Source organism: Mycteria americana, chromosome 23 (assembly GCF_035582795.1).
Source record: "Mycteria americana isolate JAX WOST 10 ecotype Jacksonville Zoo and Gardens chromosome 23, USCA_MyAme_1.0, whole genome shotgun sequence".
Classification (NCBI taxonomy): Eukaryota; Metazoa; Chordata; class Aves; order Ciconiiformes; family Ciconiidae; genus Mycteria; species Mycteria americana.
The window spans coordinates 7,049,888-7,063,128 of NC_134387.1; the positions used below are offsets into that span (position 1 = coordinate 7,049,888).

The 13,241-nt window shown below is 59.1% G+C and overlaps 2 protein-coding genes across 3 annotated transcripts; one reads left to right on the top strand and one right to left on the bottom strand.

Moving 5' to 3' along the window:
- Positions 1-139: 139 nt before the first annotated feature.
- On the bottom strand, positions 140-3,617 carry LSM1 (LSM1 homolog, mRNA degradation associated). Its single transcript, XM_075523711.1, has 4 exons — positions 3,489-3,617; positions 3,029-3,097; positions 1,914-2,029; positions 140-666 (listed from the first exon to the last, which is right to left on the bottom strand). The coding sequence occupies exons 1-4, from the start codon at positions 3,532-3,534 to the stop codon at positions 496-498; spliced, it is 402 nt and encodes a 133-aa protein (XP_075379826.1). The 5' UTR covers positions 3,535-3,617; the 3' UTR covers positions 140-495.
- Positions 3,555-9,350, top strand: BAG4 (BAG cochaperone 4). Of its 2 annotated transcripts, none has more exons than XM_075523709.1 (4): positions 3,555-3,845; positions 5,849-6,109; positions 6,456-6,698; positions 7,826-9,350. In XM_075523709.1, the coding sequence occupies exons 1-4, from the start codon at positions 3,570-3,572 to the stop codon at positions 8,327-8,329; spliced, it is 1,284 nt and encodes a 427-aa protein (XP_075379824.1). In that variant the 5' UTR covers positions 3,555-3,569; the 3' UTR covers positions 8,330-9,350. The 2 variants fall into 2 exon arrangements, with proteins under 2 accessions (XP_075379824.1, XP_075379825.1); XM_075523710.1 differs by lacking the exon at positions 3,555-3,845 and adding an exon at positions 4,130-5,480.
- Positions 9,351-13,241: the final 3,891 nt, after the last annotated feature.

A 13,241-nucleotide genomic window follows, 5' to 3' on the forward strand; every position in this document is an offset into this window, starting at 1 on the left:
TCAGAGCGAGCCCACCCCACGGCAGGCCCAAGGGTCTTTCCCCCTTGCGCAGCGCCCGGCGGGGACAAGAGTTGGCACCGAGGGTGGTCGTCCCAAGAGAGGGGAAAGCGTCAGGACCCGAACACAGGCAAAACCATCGTTGTTGAGACCAAGGATTTATTTACACGTCAAGGAAAACTCTCACCCAGAGTCACGTGAGGAGGAAAAAGCAAACAAACCCAAAGGACCAAGCGATTTGCCTCCTGAACACAAACGCTCGCGTTCCCCAGCACGCCTGGCCACCTCGAAGGGCAGCCGAACACCTTCTCTCCTCCTTCTCCGCAAGGAGAAACTAAAGGCATGATATCTTTTTTTTTTTTTTAGTTATCTGCACCACAGAAAACACAATCTGAAAATAAAAACCACCTTTCCAAAGAGTGGATCACGCCCACGCGCGGGCGGGTCACGGAGCACCCCTTGCTCTGCCGCGGAGGAAAGGTCTGAGGGGCAGCACATTTAGTACTCGTCCAGGGTGTCCACCCGCGGGACGGAGAGGCCCCGCTCCTTCAGCGCCTGCACTTTCAGCTTCTCCGACTCCTGCTTGGCCTGCTGCTCCACCCGCTGCTCCTCCAGGATCTCCTCGATGGAGACCTGCTGCAGAGGCGTGTCGCTCTCCTTCTCCAGGTCCTGCAAGAGAAACAGCCCCTTTAGCACCGCGAGGCAGCCGCCGCGGCCGGGACGCGCAGCTCTGCTCGTGGGATGCTCCGGGCATCGCTGTGCCCGCGGGGCAGCTCGGGGCTGGGCCGACGTCACCTCTGCTGAGCGCATCTCACCGGCCAGGGCAGCGCCGGTCTGGAGGGGCCAAGAGCCAGCGGGGACGGCAAAGGCCCGGGGCGGATCTGCTCTCGCGTCTCCACTGACACTGACACACACCCCTCGCGTGCTTGGGCTTCGGTGACGTCCGAGCGCTTCCTACGAGCGCCTGGCCAGGCTCCGTGCTCCCGGGGAGAGCGGGCACGGCTGCACCACAGATGAAGTGCTCCATCGCTCTTGCCAAAGCTGTTGGAGCAGGACGGTTCCCGAGGCGAGCAGCCGAGCTGCGGCAGGGTCTGCCTCCCAAGCGCTGCGCTTACCGGCTCGAAGGCAGCCCGGGGATTTGGTCCTGTGAACGCTTGGGCTCTCCCTGGGTCATGGTCACAGATTTGCACGTGCCGGACGGTCTCCTCCAGGCAAGCCCCGAGGCCCCCGACCGCAGCGAGCCCGTGCCCACGCATCTTCCAGGAGTCCCGTCAAAAGGCAGAGGCGATGCAAAACAGAGGTGCTGGAGGCACCCCGAGGGGTGGGGATGCAGGCAGGGACCCCCAGGACACCTATCCATGGGAGGGGGCTCCTGGGGAGCAGCCGGGCTGAGCTCAGCCCAAAGGGCTGAAGCAAACAGCGAGCAAGACGGTGCTCGACCCCTCCTGAGCCCATCCCGGACGGTGTCCCCTGGTGCCGAGCCAGCAGGGAGGTGACAGCCCCACAGGCAGCCACTAATGACACCCTCCAGCAGTGCCACACACAGGCCAGGGCTTCCCCGCGTCTCCCGCCGCTCGCCAGCCCACACGTTGCTCTCTACCCCTCACGTCGTCCCCAAGGAGCCGCAGCTGCGGGACGGCACCTCTGCCCCCCGCCCTCCGGTGCCCGGGGCATTTTCACCATGGTTCAGCCTGAACCGGCCCCGGGAGGGGGCTCAAATTTCCCCCCCACAACAGGACAGCAGCCGTATTTCACAGCAGACAGACAGACGGACACCCAGCTCCAGTGTCCACCTCGGCAATGCTGCTTAGAGTCCCGTCACCACAAACACCACCAGCTCAGTCCCAAACCGCAGCGGAGCTGCTGCCCCGGGCCAGCAGCAGGCAGCGAGCAGGCAGGAGGAGCCGCTTACTTACTATTTCCCCCAGCAGAACAACGTTCTCGCCTCTCACAACAAAGATGCCCCGAGGGATGTCCCCATACTTCTTGCCGACGTGGATGCGCTCCACAGTCTGGTGCAACACCAAGTTTGCTGCAGCGATGAAGAGAGAGAGAAAATAATCCGTATTTCGCTGTGTTTTCTAGTATAAAGAGTGTCTCATCCCAGCCAGGCAGAAAGCCCAGAGCAGGGACGGCACCGGCGCTTTCACGCCTCTCGGCGGGTCCTCGGAGCCGGATCACCGCAGGCACCCACCGTCTCCCCGGCTGAATCGCAGCGGCTGCAGGGACAGAAGCGGCACCTCGGGAGCAGCGGGGCAGCTCCCGCGCCACGAGGCAGCCTCTGCCCTCCAGCTCCCGCAGCCTGCGCGGGCAGGGCAGGCAGGGCAGCGAGCTCAGACCACGGGGGCCTGAGCCCACCCAAGCACCATGCGCCGATGACGGCGGAGAAGACGACGGCGTTGCTGGTGCTGCGGGTTCTGGGCAAGGACCGAGGCACTCGGTCGCGAGCACAAACATCACCCGCGCGTGTCTCGGGCTATTTCTGCCCAAAAAGGGATGCCAGAGCATCAGTGGATGCAACCAGGAGACGGAGAAGCACCCAGTCTGGGAGAAGTCTCCGTGAAGCACCAAGTCTGGGGGGACACGCAGGCGGGCGTTCAGTCCCCAACACAAACACGCTCTAAAAACGCGACCTACAGTCACGTCACTCTACACGCACCTAAACCCATTTCTTTTAGACTTCTTTTAAACCTCACGTTGTTTTTAGCCAAGGAAATGCGCGCTCCTGCTCAGGACCGGCACGCGGGGGGGTCGTTACTGCAGTCCCTGCACCAAGCGGGGACCACGTAACGGGGACCTCTCACCGAATCCCAACTCCTCCTTCACCAGTTTGGGAAGGGCGCTGCTCCGGTAAGCACGGCCCCGACGGGCGCGGGAGCATCGCCCGGCTCATGCGAACGGGCACTGCGGGGCTCTGCTCTTCCTCCTCCTCCTCCTCCTCGCCAGCCCCTGCACGCAGCTGGCACCCGAGCGTGCCCAAAGCCCGGCCTAAGCCTCCCGCAGCCCCCAGCAGCCCCCGCTGCAGACGTACCAAACTGGTCGATGCTGCGCAGGTACCCGATGAGCGTCCGGCCGTCCCGCAGCAGGACCAGGTGCTTCTCTGTGGGAGAGGGAGAGTGGGAGGGTCAGCCACGGCCACGCGTGGGCATTAACACCCCCCCCCCTCCTCCCCCCAACACACGGTGTGGGGAAACCAGAGGTGTGCCAAGCACATAACTGCCCCGGCAGCGCGGAGGGGAGCGAGGACGCCTTCTGCAGCAGCCCCACGCGGGACCGGTGCCCACGGGGAGCAGCTCCCCTGCGGAAAGAGGGGGGCCGACCGCCCCACGGCGGGGCAGCGCCCACGGGGGAGGGGGGAGTCCAACCGCCCCACGGGGGGCGGCAGCCACGGAGGACGGGAGCTCCAGCCGCCCCGCGGGGGACGGTGCCCGCGGGGAAGCGGGGCCCCAGCCGCCCGCCGCGGGAAGGGCCCGGCGCCGGGGCGCACTCACTGTCGATGTCCTGGATGAGGCTGGCCGTGCCGGGCATGTAGTTCATGGTGCCGCCGCGCCGCCCCCAGCGGAAGCGCCGCCATGCGCCGGTGCCGCCGCCGCCGCCCCGGAACCTCCCCGCCGCCGGGCGGGGCCCACCGCGGCGCTGCCCTTTTAAGCCGCGCCGGCCGTGCGCGCGGGGCGGCCGCCGATTGGTCGGCGCCGGCGGGGCCTGGCCGCCGATTGGCGGCGGGGCGGGCGGCGGCCATTGGCGGCGGGACGGGGCGGGGCGGGGCGGCGGCCATGGAGCCCCGCGGCCGCGCCGCCGATCCGGGCCCGCCGTGGCCCCCAGGGTCCCCCCGCCCGCCGGCGGCGCAGGTAACGGCGGGGGCGGCGCGGGGCCGGCAGAGGGGGGGGGAAGGCGGCCGCCCCGATCCCGGACGTTGAGCCGAGCCACCGGGGCTGGAGCCCGCCCGCTGCCCGTCCCCGGGGTGCCGGGGCGGGGGCACCGCGGTCTGCGTCCCCTCGGGCCGCAGCGGGGCCGGGGCAGAGCCCCGCGGGGCGCGGGCCCTTGCCGGGCGGGCGCCGCCTCGCCGCTGGCTGCCCGCCGGGGCCGTCCCGCGGAGGAGGGCAGGGCAGGGCAGGGCCGGGCCGGGCGGCTGCCCGCCTCTCTGCCCCCCCCGCCGAGGGGCAGCCGCGCGTCCCACCTCACGGGCGTGACCGGGACGGCTCCGCCACCCGGGTAAGGCGGCAGCGGGGCACGGAGCCCGGCTGTCCGTTCCCTGTGCCCCCGAAACTGCCCCGACCCGCCGGGCAGGGCAGCGTCACCCCGCTCGGAGCCCCTCTCGTTCCTCCTCGGGGCCGGTTTATGTGTCTCGGCTCGCGTAGCTCGGTTTCCACAAGGATCCGTTTGCGTTGAAGAGCCGCTCTCCCGTCCCGCGGGGCTTGGGCAGGTGTTTAACTGGAGAAAAACACATACAACGGCGAACGTGGTAAAGTTTTACCTTCGTATCCAGTTCAAGGTGACATTTCTAGGGCGTGCATTTTAATGAAGAGATCACCGGGGACGTGCCGCCGTCCTGGGTTGGTTTGCTGCCGAGACGACTGGGGAGAGCTGGGCATCGCCGGCCAGGATGCGTCCCGGTCCCGGCTAACCGGCCCCTCACCGACAGACAGAACCGCCTCTTCCCCGGGGCTTGAGGATCCGACCCCTGCCACGTCCCCCTCCTTCAAGGCGCGGCAGACTGGGGATGCCAGCCACGTCGCAGCGGTACTTGTACGGCAGACCCCACCGGCGGAAAGGAGCCGGCAGCGCCAGGGCGGCCGCTCGGGGCAGAGAGGGGGAAAAAAGCGTCTCCGGTCCCGCTGTGCCCCGGTGCCACGATTCCCGGGATCTATTATTTGTTGTTATTGCAGCAATAGCTTGTTTGAGGGGCCATGGCGCAAATACTGTGAGAAGGGAAAGGCTTTACTCTTTCCACAGAGGTTGTCGGCTGTCCAGACGTAACTGTGGTTTGTTTTCATCCTATGGGACGTGTAGGTTTGATCCGTCTCTTTCATGAATCCTGGCGCGCAGGTGACACAACCTCTCCTCCGTGAAACAGCTCGCGGGCAAAAAAACCACTTTGCCCAAAGCTACAGGGAGTCACCCGTGAGCTCCTGAACTCCTAATGCTTAATTGTCGCCTCTGTGGTTAGGTGGAAGCTCACGTTCAATACACATTGATTACTCAAATGTATTCAGATAAATTCTCACCAATGTTCTGGGCGTACAGACCTCGTGTACGACAAGTTCTCAGACCCGGCTGCTCCCACGGCTGCGGCACGACCTGCGGCTCGGTGATCTGACCACCCTGCTCCTCGGGCCCCAGAACTGGTAGATCTCGTCCGCTTGCATCATTTCTGTTTGCAGACTGAAAGAGAAAATGAACTTTCCTGGAGCGTTTTTCATCCACCAGTCGGTGACTACATGGACGTGGTTGAACCTCCGAAGAGCTGCTTGCTGGGAGGAATCGTACGCCTGTTTCTGAGCACGGCTTAGCTGAGTGAAGCGTGGTTAAGCTTAGCGTATCCCCTCTTCCCACCCTCCAGACAAATCTATCCCCCCGGAATGCCCTGACGCTGCCTGTCTCCCCGAGCGTGCCGTGAGGGCAGCGGGACCAAAGCGTGAGGCAGGCAGGCTTTTATTGACAGTGGCCAACAGAAAGCCACGTTAGAGCAGGAAAACGGGGGCAAATCAGCTTGGGGTTGAAGGAACCCCCTAGTTAAACGCTGCAGGAAGGGTCAGTCCTCTTTCCCCGGGCTGCTGCTGGGCCAGACCGGAGCCCCTCTGCCCCGTGTCCATGGCCCATCACCTTTCCTCTGCTCTTCCCTCCTCCCCAGGCAATGGATTCTCCCTACGCAAACGGAGCCTACAGCCCCCCGTACCCTCCGGCTCCCGGCGCTGCCCCGCACTACGCCGGCCTGCCGCAGACACGGGGGTACTACTGCTCCGGGCCCCCGCAGACCCCCTACCCTGCGGAGTCCACGGGCATGTACCGGCCCCCGTCGCCCGCTCCCCCCTGGAGCTACGCCCCGCCGGACTGCCCCACCGAAGGGTCCTCTCTCAGGAGGCAGCAGGTTCCTGGCTACTCCCCACCGCAGGTAAGAGGCCGGGCACCGGCCAGAGCAGTTTCCAGCCCCGGTGTCGGTGCAGCTGCTGGACTTGCGCTTCCCGGGGCATGAGAAGTTGTTTTATGGGGCCCACAGTGCCTCCTCCGATGGATCCGTGGGTCCTAATGGCTGTTGTGCCTTGAGCAGCTTGCCCTGCCTGGTTCTATTCTTATAAAACCTGGTGGTCCCCCCATTCTCCAGAGACTCCAAGTTTGGGGGCTAGGAAAGCAGGAATCGGGCAGGCAGCCTGATGCTGTGGCTGTTCCCAGGGCTGTCTGGAGGGAATGGTGCTCGGAGTGACTCCGGGGGTAACGCCTGTTCCCCCCTTTTCTTGCAGACCCCAGGAATGCCCATCCCACAGTATCCATACAGAGACAACAATCCAGGGGTCACGCCGCAGGGGCCTCCGCCACAGCCCAGACCCCCCGAGGACACGTGGGCTCCCCCCACCATCTATGGGGTGCAGCCGCGTTACGCCTGGCCCGCTGCTTCGGCGCACGGGAACCCGTTCGTCTCCGAATCGCACCCATCCTGGACTGGCAGCGGAGCTCCTTCCCACCCTCCCGCGTGGGACTCAAAGGTACAGCCGATGCTTCCACAGCGCGTGCCTCTGCCGGGTGCCGGCTGCGGTCAGACCCCCTGGATCATCCAGCTTTCCTCAAAGCCTGCCTCTGTCTCCTGGGAATGCCCCTTTCTGCGAGCACAGTTAGTTTAGGTAGAAACAAAGCAGCAGGTATCCAGAGTACTGCCAGCGAAATCTCCTATTTGCATACAGAAAACCAAAATCCACGGCTGTAATTCCAGAAAGGTACTGGAGATACCAGATGTCCCAGGGCAGGTCTTGAAATGGGGCAGACCTTGTCTCGCTCGTCCAGCTCTTTTCTCTCAAGCAGCTAACACTGTCAGAAATCCTCCCGTAGAGCGCGGGACTAAGCTGTGGGGCAGATTGCAGACTCTGGTATTCCTCTACAAGTGCTTGGTTTGGGCACAGTCATCCTCTACTGAGGCATGTTTTAAGCAAAAAATCAAAGGAAATGATGCATTTGGTGGGGTCTGTTCATCTTGGCTTCCTCCGGGTTTGATCAGGAGTCAAATGACTCTCCAGAGGTTGGGTCCCCAGGCAGCAGCGCTGGGATATGCGGCAGCAGCCCTGATGGGGGGCTGTGTGGATTCGGGGGTGCGGGCTGCCGATATTTGGGAACGGTTCAAAAGTGTGCTACCTGCAGAGAAGTGTCTTCTCCAGAATACCCAAATGGGACCGTGGCGAAATCTATTTAGCATCTCCCCTGTTAATGGGTAACGAGTGTTCAGTGGCTCACGCCGTTTCTTCTAGACACGTGCCTCTTGCCGGGGATCTGCTCTTTAACGGCCAGGGACTGGAGCGTGGGGCCCGTGTCCCTCTTTGGGACTCCTCGCAGGAACCAGCCCGCTTGGCAGGACACAGGGTGCCAGCCTGCAGGGACGTGATGTGTTATGGCATCACGGTGTGTGACAGTCTCGAAAATGCTGCCCAGATCCCTGGTAACGTCATGCATAACGCAGTCTGCCCTGTCCTCCCAGGCATGCACAGCTCACAGCAGTCACGGTGTCACCTGCTGCCCAATTCTCTCAGCCCTGCTTGCTGGCCTTTTGAGTGCAAGATTAAAAACCTGGCTTTAAGGGAAATGCGCTTAAAGATTTTTTTTTTTTTTTTCCTTCTGACCGTAGGATACTGCTTACGACAAACCTGAGCAAAGCGCAAACCATCACAACTACTATTCCGACGTCAATCACCAGCACTCTGGGACAATGAATGACCGCAAGCCAGCCACTCCGCCCAACGCCAAGCCATTCCCCTCAAACCCCAAGGTGCAGTACAGCGCACAGCCCCAAATGTACGACAGTGCATCTCGGAAGCTTTTGGCTGGGAACCGGGAGCCTGGCTTTAAACCCGGTGACCAGCCGTCAACAAATTCTGCAGCCATCCAGCCAGAGATTCAGAGAATCCTCCACGTTATGGGGGAGGCTGAACAGCTGGAGCAAGAGGTGGATGAATTTGTAGGAAAAAAGACAGATAAATCCTACCGGCTTCTGGAGGAGATGTTGACCAAGCTGCTGTTGGAACTGGATTCCATTGAGACTGGTGGCCAGGACAGTGTTCGGCAGGCCAGGAAAGAGTCTGTCCACAAAATTCAGGCCATACTGGAAAAACTGGAAAGAAAGGGATTGTGAAAGCACATCAGCCACAACACACAGCCTGTTGTTGAGGTTCCAAAGAGTTTTAGTTCTGTTAAATCTCAGCTCTTTCTGCTACGCACTATCGACAATGGAATAGCAATAAGCCCTGAGTTTAAAAAAACAAACAAAACAAAACCACCAACCCCCCCCCAACCCAGAAGCCCAGCCCCAACAAATAACTTGGCAATGGACAAAGTAAGAGAGGTCTGAAGCAGCAAACTGAATTGTTTGTTTGTTCCAGGCTTTAGAAAAGCAGAACCATCCGAGGTACTTAACGCTGTAGAGGTCTCCGTGGGGATCTGCATCCTCTTCATCAGCGGGAAGAAAATCACTGTACAAAGTTCCCCAAACCAGGCCCAATCTATAGGTGCCTCCTGCAGCCACAGCAGTTCTTTAAACAGCTGGAACACTGGTCAGATGTGGTCACAACAGTACTGCAACATGCAGCCACAGACCAAGACTCTGGGCTTGTCAGTCACTGCGTGTATTTTCAGCTTCAGCTTCCTCGCCATAAAAACTTGCGTGTCGTCGTGGGGTTTTGTTTGGTTTTAGTGCGCTCAAGCAGCTCCACTGAAGTGCTGCAGAAAGGGACCACGCTGGCAGCCCGGTCAATGCAAGCGGATGTCACGTCGTGCTGTTCCTCCTCTGTCGTGAAGAGGCAGTCCGTGGCGTCCCCCGCGGACACGGGAACGCAGCCTGGAAATCTCAGCTCTGCCACTGGAAAGGACGGGTACGAGCAGAGAACGATGTTAGAGCAGAGCAACCCGAAACGGCAGGATGCTCGGAAATGCTCTACAGGTCACTTGGGTAAAAATCCACTTTTTAATGGTAATGTCCTTCCACGTACTGCAAGTTTTGTATTCCACTGCAACGCCATACCGTGGCACTGTACAATACGGAGGGGAAGGGAACGGCTCAGCCTATGGTTAACCTTCTGGTTACAACATGTGAAGTGAATCATTACTGTGTGTGACGGGATAATAAACGCAGACGACTTTTAAATGTTATTTTGTAATTAAGACGTCTCAAAGTCTCTTTTCTTTAAAAAGAAGTTGTGGGCAAGGTTGTGTAACTTAGACTTGTCTGTAAGCCAAACACCAGCCAGGCTGTCTCGGTGGCTGAGGTTAGGGATAAATGCAGCAAGTTACCTCCGAGAATGCTTGTTTGGGGAGCACCCTGGGGCAGTGGCCCCCATCGCCTCCCAAGCGGTGCAGATGCTCCCGGAGCCTTCGGCCACGGCTCTGGGGCGGGTGGCCGTGTTTTGGAAGGGGTCTGGAAGGGATCTTGGCACGCCCGAGGCCGGGAGTGCCCTGACCGTGCACTCTGCAGGCTGACGGCCAGCCGATGTCCGGAAAGCACCCGGCAGGTCCCACATCATTCCCAGACGGGGCTGCGTGCATGGGACTGACCTTTGCAGCTCGTTGGATGTGTCCGTGATCGCGTGTGGCGGTCAGCCTGCAAAAACGGCCCCATCCGAGGTGAGCCAGGAGAGAGCTGAACGTCCTGGGATGGGTAAATGCTCGGTTGCTATTTTATTTCATCCTCTTGTCACGCAGAGAGCAGCCAGGCCAAGCTATCTGTGCTTCGGATGCAGCATGAGATCCGACTCTGAGGATCGGTGGCTATACTGGCAGATAAAGCAGATCACAATAAACAGCCTGATGCCCTGCGAGTATCCTGCACACAGAAAGCCACGGCCCAGCCCCAGTGAATGCCACCTTTCTTTCTCTGATAAAGGCAGCAGTGTCAGCAGCATCTCCAGGAATTAATCCGTGCTTTGGGTTTGTTTCTTTTTGTGAAAATACTCGTGGTAGGGATGGTTTCCACACAACCAGCCTTGCTACTGGTGGCTCTTTAAACCCAGAGGAATGAAGAGCAGCACTGTGGTGTCTCTACCCCTTTCATTTTCTCTTAAGGTTGAAAGTCTTGTTAAATGCTGCCTCTGATGTTCTGAAATCTTTCCCAAGAGACTGCTGTGGGTTCACGGAATTAGCTTGATACACTATTAACTTTATTTAGGTTTTTTGAAAGGGAATATGGGCAAGAAAAACCATCAACCACTCTGAAGAAATGCTTGGTGCAGGGGCAGAAAGCTGAGTCCTCGTGCTACAGGATTGCTAGCAGACTCAATTCCAGATTTATTGAGTCCTATTCTTCTGATCCTTTAGCATTTCCCACAAGGTTTGTCTATAAAAGGCTATGAAGGAGATGAAAAAGTAAAGAAGGAATGTAAGGACCCAAAGAGGCCTAACTTGTCACTCTCTAGAAAAGTCAGGAAGTGAAAAATCCAGCTGGCGGAGCGGGACGAGCTGCTGGGCTCGCAGTACACGCAGTACACGCAGTACACGCAGCCCGAACCACGCTTTGCAATAGGCAAAGGCTGCAGAGGAGCCTGTGCTCTTGTGAGGCGAAGGGAAGCTTGGGAGGAGAGTACTGGTGATGCGGGAGGGGAGAACGGCCTCTGCTGCATTTCTGCTTGGTGCTCAGGGCATTACTGAGCTCTGAAACCACCCGGAGCCGGCTCGAAGGCGCTCCTTTCTGCTGGAGGCAGATGCACGTTTGATCCCCGTAACTCACATTCAGGAGTGGAGCCAGCCCTGATGAAGAGTGTGACCGCCCTACCCCGCCGCTCCGCTCTCCAGCCGTGCCAGGTTTGGCACAAAGTCCAGGCCACAGCGTCACCGCGTTTGTGCTCTCTAAGGAATTACCAAAGAGCTCATTTCTTCCTCTGTTACCACATTTGTGTTTTTATTTGGTTGGCATGGCTGTTGAAATAAAGGTTTGGATTCCCTTTGTGGAGGATCTAGCCAAAGTCTGAAACTTGTTGCAAGAGATGGTGCGTGTAAGTCATACTTCAGCAGAGAAAGTGAAATCATTCAGCTCGTCAATCAGTGCATATTGACTTCTACAGCACGGAGAGCTGCTACAGCTGTAAAGGACAGCTCGGGGTGTAGGCAGTCCTCCTTCACACCCCTCCTAACAGCAGGGTCTCCCCCTGCTTTGCCAAATCAACCCCGTTATAAAACCACACCAAGAATGGGCAGAACTGCAGCTTTAACCCTGCACGCACCCCCGAGAGCTGCTACACGAGCACAGCGGCCGCCAGCCCTCGGGCAGGTCTCCCTCCCCGCTACCGATGGGCTTTCACAGCTCTTTCTGCTACTGTCACTTGAGCAAGGTGGCAATAGACAAACAGGGCACTGATGTGTCAGCCCTGCCGCTTTTTTGAGGACGCGGTGTTAGCAGAAGTGCTGCAGCAAGTCACTGCTCACAGGTACGTGAAAGGAAGCAGCCAGCAGCCAGCTTCAGGCAGTCTGGAATCCACGGAGCTGGCCGAAACTTTATTTTCTGTATTTGTTTCAGTAGCAAGAATTGCATCAGGAACAAAAGTGCATTGTTTATTGCATCCTGTTTGCTCTAACGCTCATTTCCCTCCCCTGTCAGTTGCCAGGGAAAAGGGGTAAGTAGGCTCTAGCTGTGCAAGGAGCAGCAATCCTGATACCTTGTAAACTCAGTAGCACTGCAATGCAGCAGCTAGGAGAGCAGAAAAAAACCGTACACGCAGCTGCTGTATCCCCAGTGCTCTCTGGACTGGGACAAAGGTTTCCACGCTGTGGAGACGTGGCAAGAACGACACCTTTATCTGCTCGTAAGAAAAACCGAAAGTATGTGCGTGGCATAGCAGCCAGGCAAAACTAGGGAGGAAGGAAGGAGGTGAGTTTCTTCTTTGGTGTTTTGGTGCTGAACCTATCAAGGTAACATATTCCTTTACAATATTTCCTCTTCCGGAGTTTTAAGTCCCCGTGTGTGGGAAGGACTTGGCAGAGGGTTATGTAAACCTCTAGTTAAAAGCACATGAAAGAACATTAAGAAGTGGGCTGAAATGGCAGGTTATCATTTCAGCGGGGCTGTTATTTGAACAGCTCTGTGAGAAGAGGTGGCTGCGTATGACGTTTCCGACTCCCTCGGCAGATGGTGGGTTTTACGTGTTTCCCCCAAAGCTGAGCCGAACTGAGAGCAGGGATCAGGGCATACCTTCCACACCGCAGCCTGCAGAACGCTCCCGCTGATGTAACCGCATCCGTCCCCGCTGCGTCCCCGCCGCCTTCCGTCTCCTTCAAAGCAGGACCAAAGTGGGTCACGGCTCGGACGGCGATCTGAAAGGAGAAAGATGCTGCAGCAGAGGCGCGGGCAGGAGCTGTGTCAGCACCGAGCTGGCGCAGGCCCTGCGCAGGCAAGGCTGCGCGGACAAGGTTTGCGGCCATTTGCTCTACGGATGCAAAACTGAGGATTTTAGCACTTCTGGCCGCTCATCTTCCTAGCCATGGCGGAGGTGAGCACTGGGATGACAATTCCTGGCAACTGGTTTATCTTACGGCATCCACCCACATGACAAAACCCCAAATTAGAAAGCGTGTCTCTGTGTTTATCACAAGGCTCGTCTCTACAGAAACCAAACTCTTATTCCGGGGTTGCCTGTCACTTCTGCAAGCAGCGCCCACCATCAGAAGAGGGTTTCTCAATCTCTGCTAAGGCGAAAGGGGCACGGAAGGATTGAAAAACAAACATTAAATCAGCGTCTCGTGGTTTCCGCTGCAGAGTGCTCTATGCCCAAGTGTTTGTCCACACCGCACGTGGGAGGCAACCAGCACGAAGGCACGTGCTTCCCAGCGATGCTGCGCCGACACCACGCACCCCTGCCCGCCCGCATCCAGCTTAGGGGCATAATGACGAGCCTGAAGCCAAGAGCTAGGCCAGAGAGTCCCAATTAGCACTGGCATCGCCTGCCTGCGATGGCGTTGGGCATGGATCCACTGGGGCCGCTGCCAGCTGCGAGGGCTGCGCATCCCTCCTGAGCGCTGCAGCTGCAGGCAGGGGTTGCACGCAGGGGCTGCAGGCAGGGGTT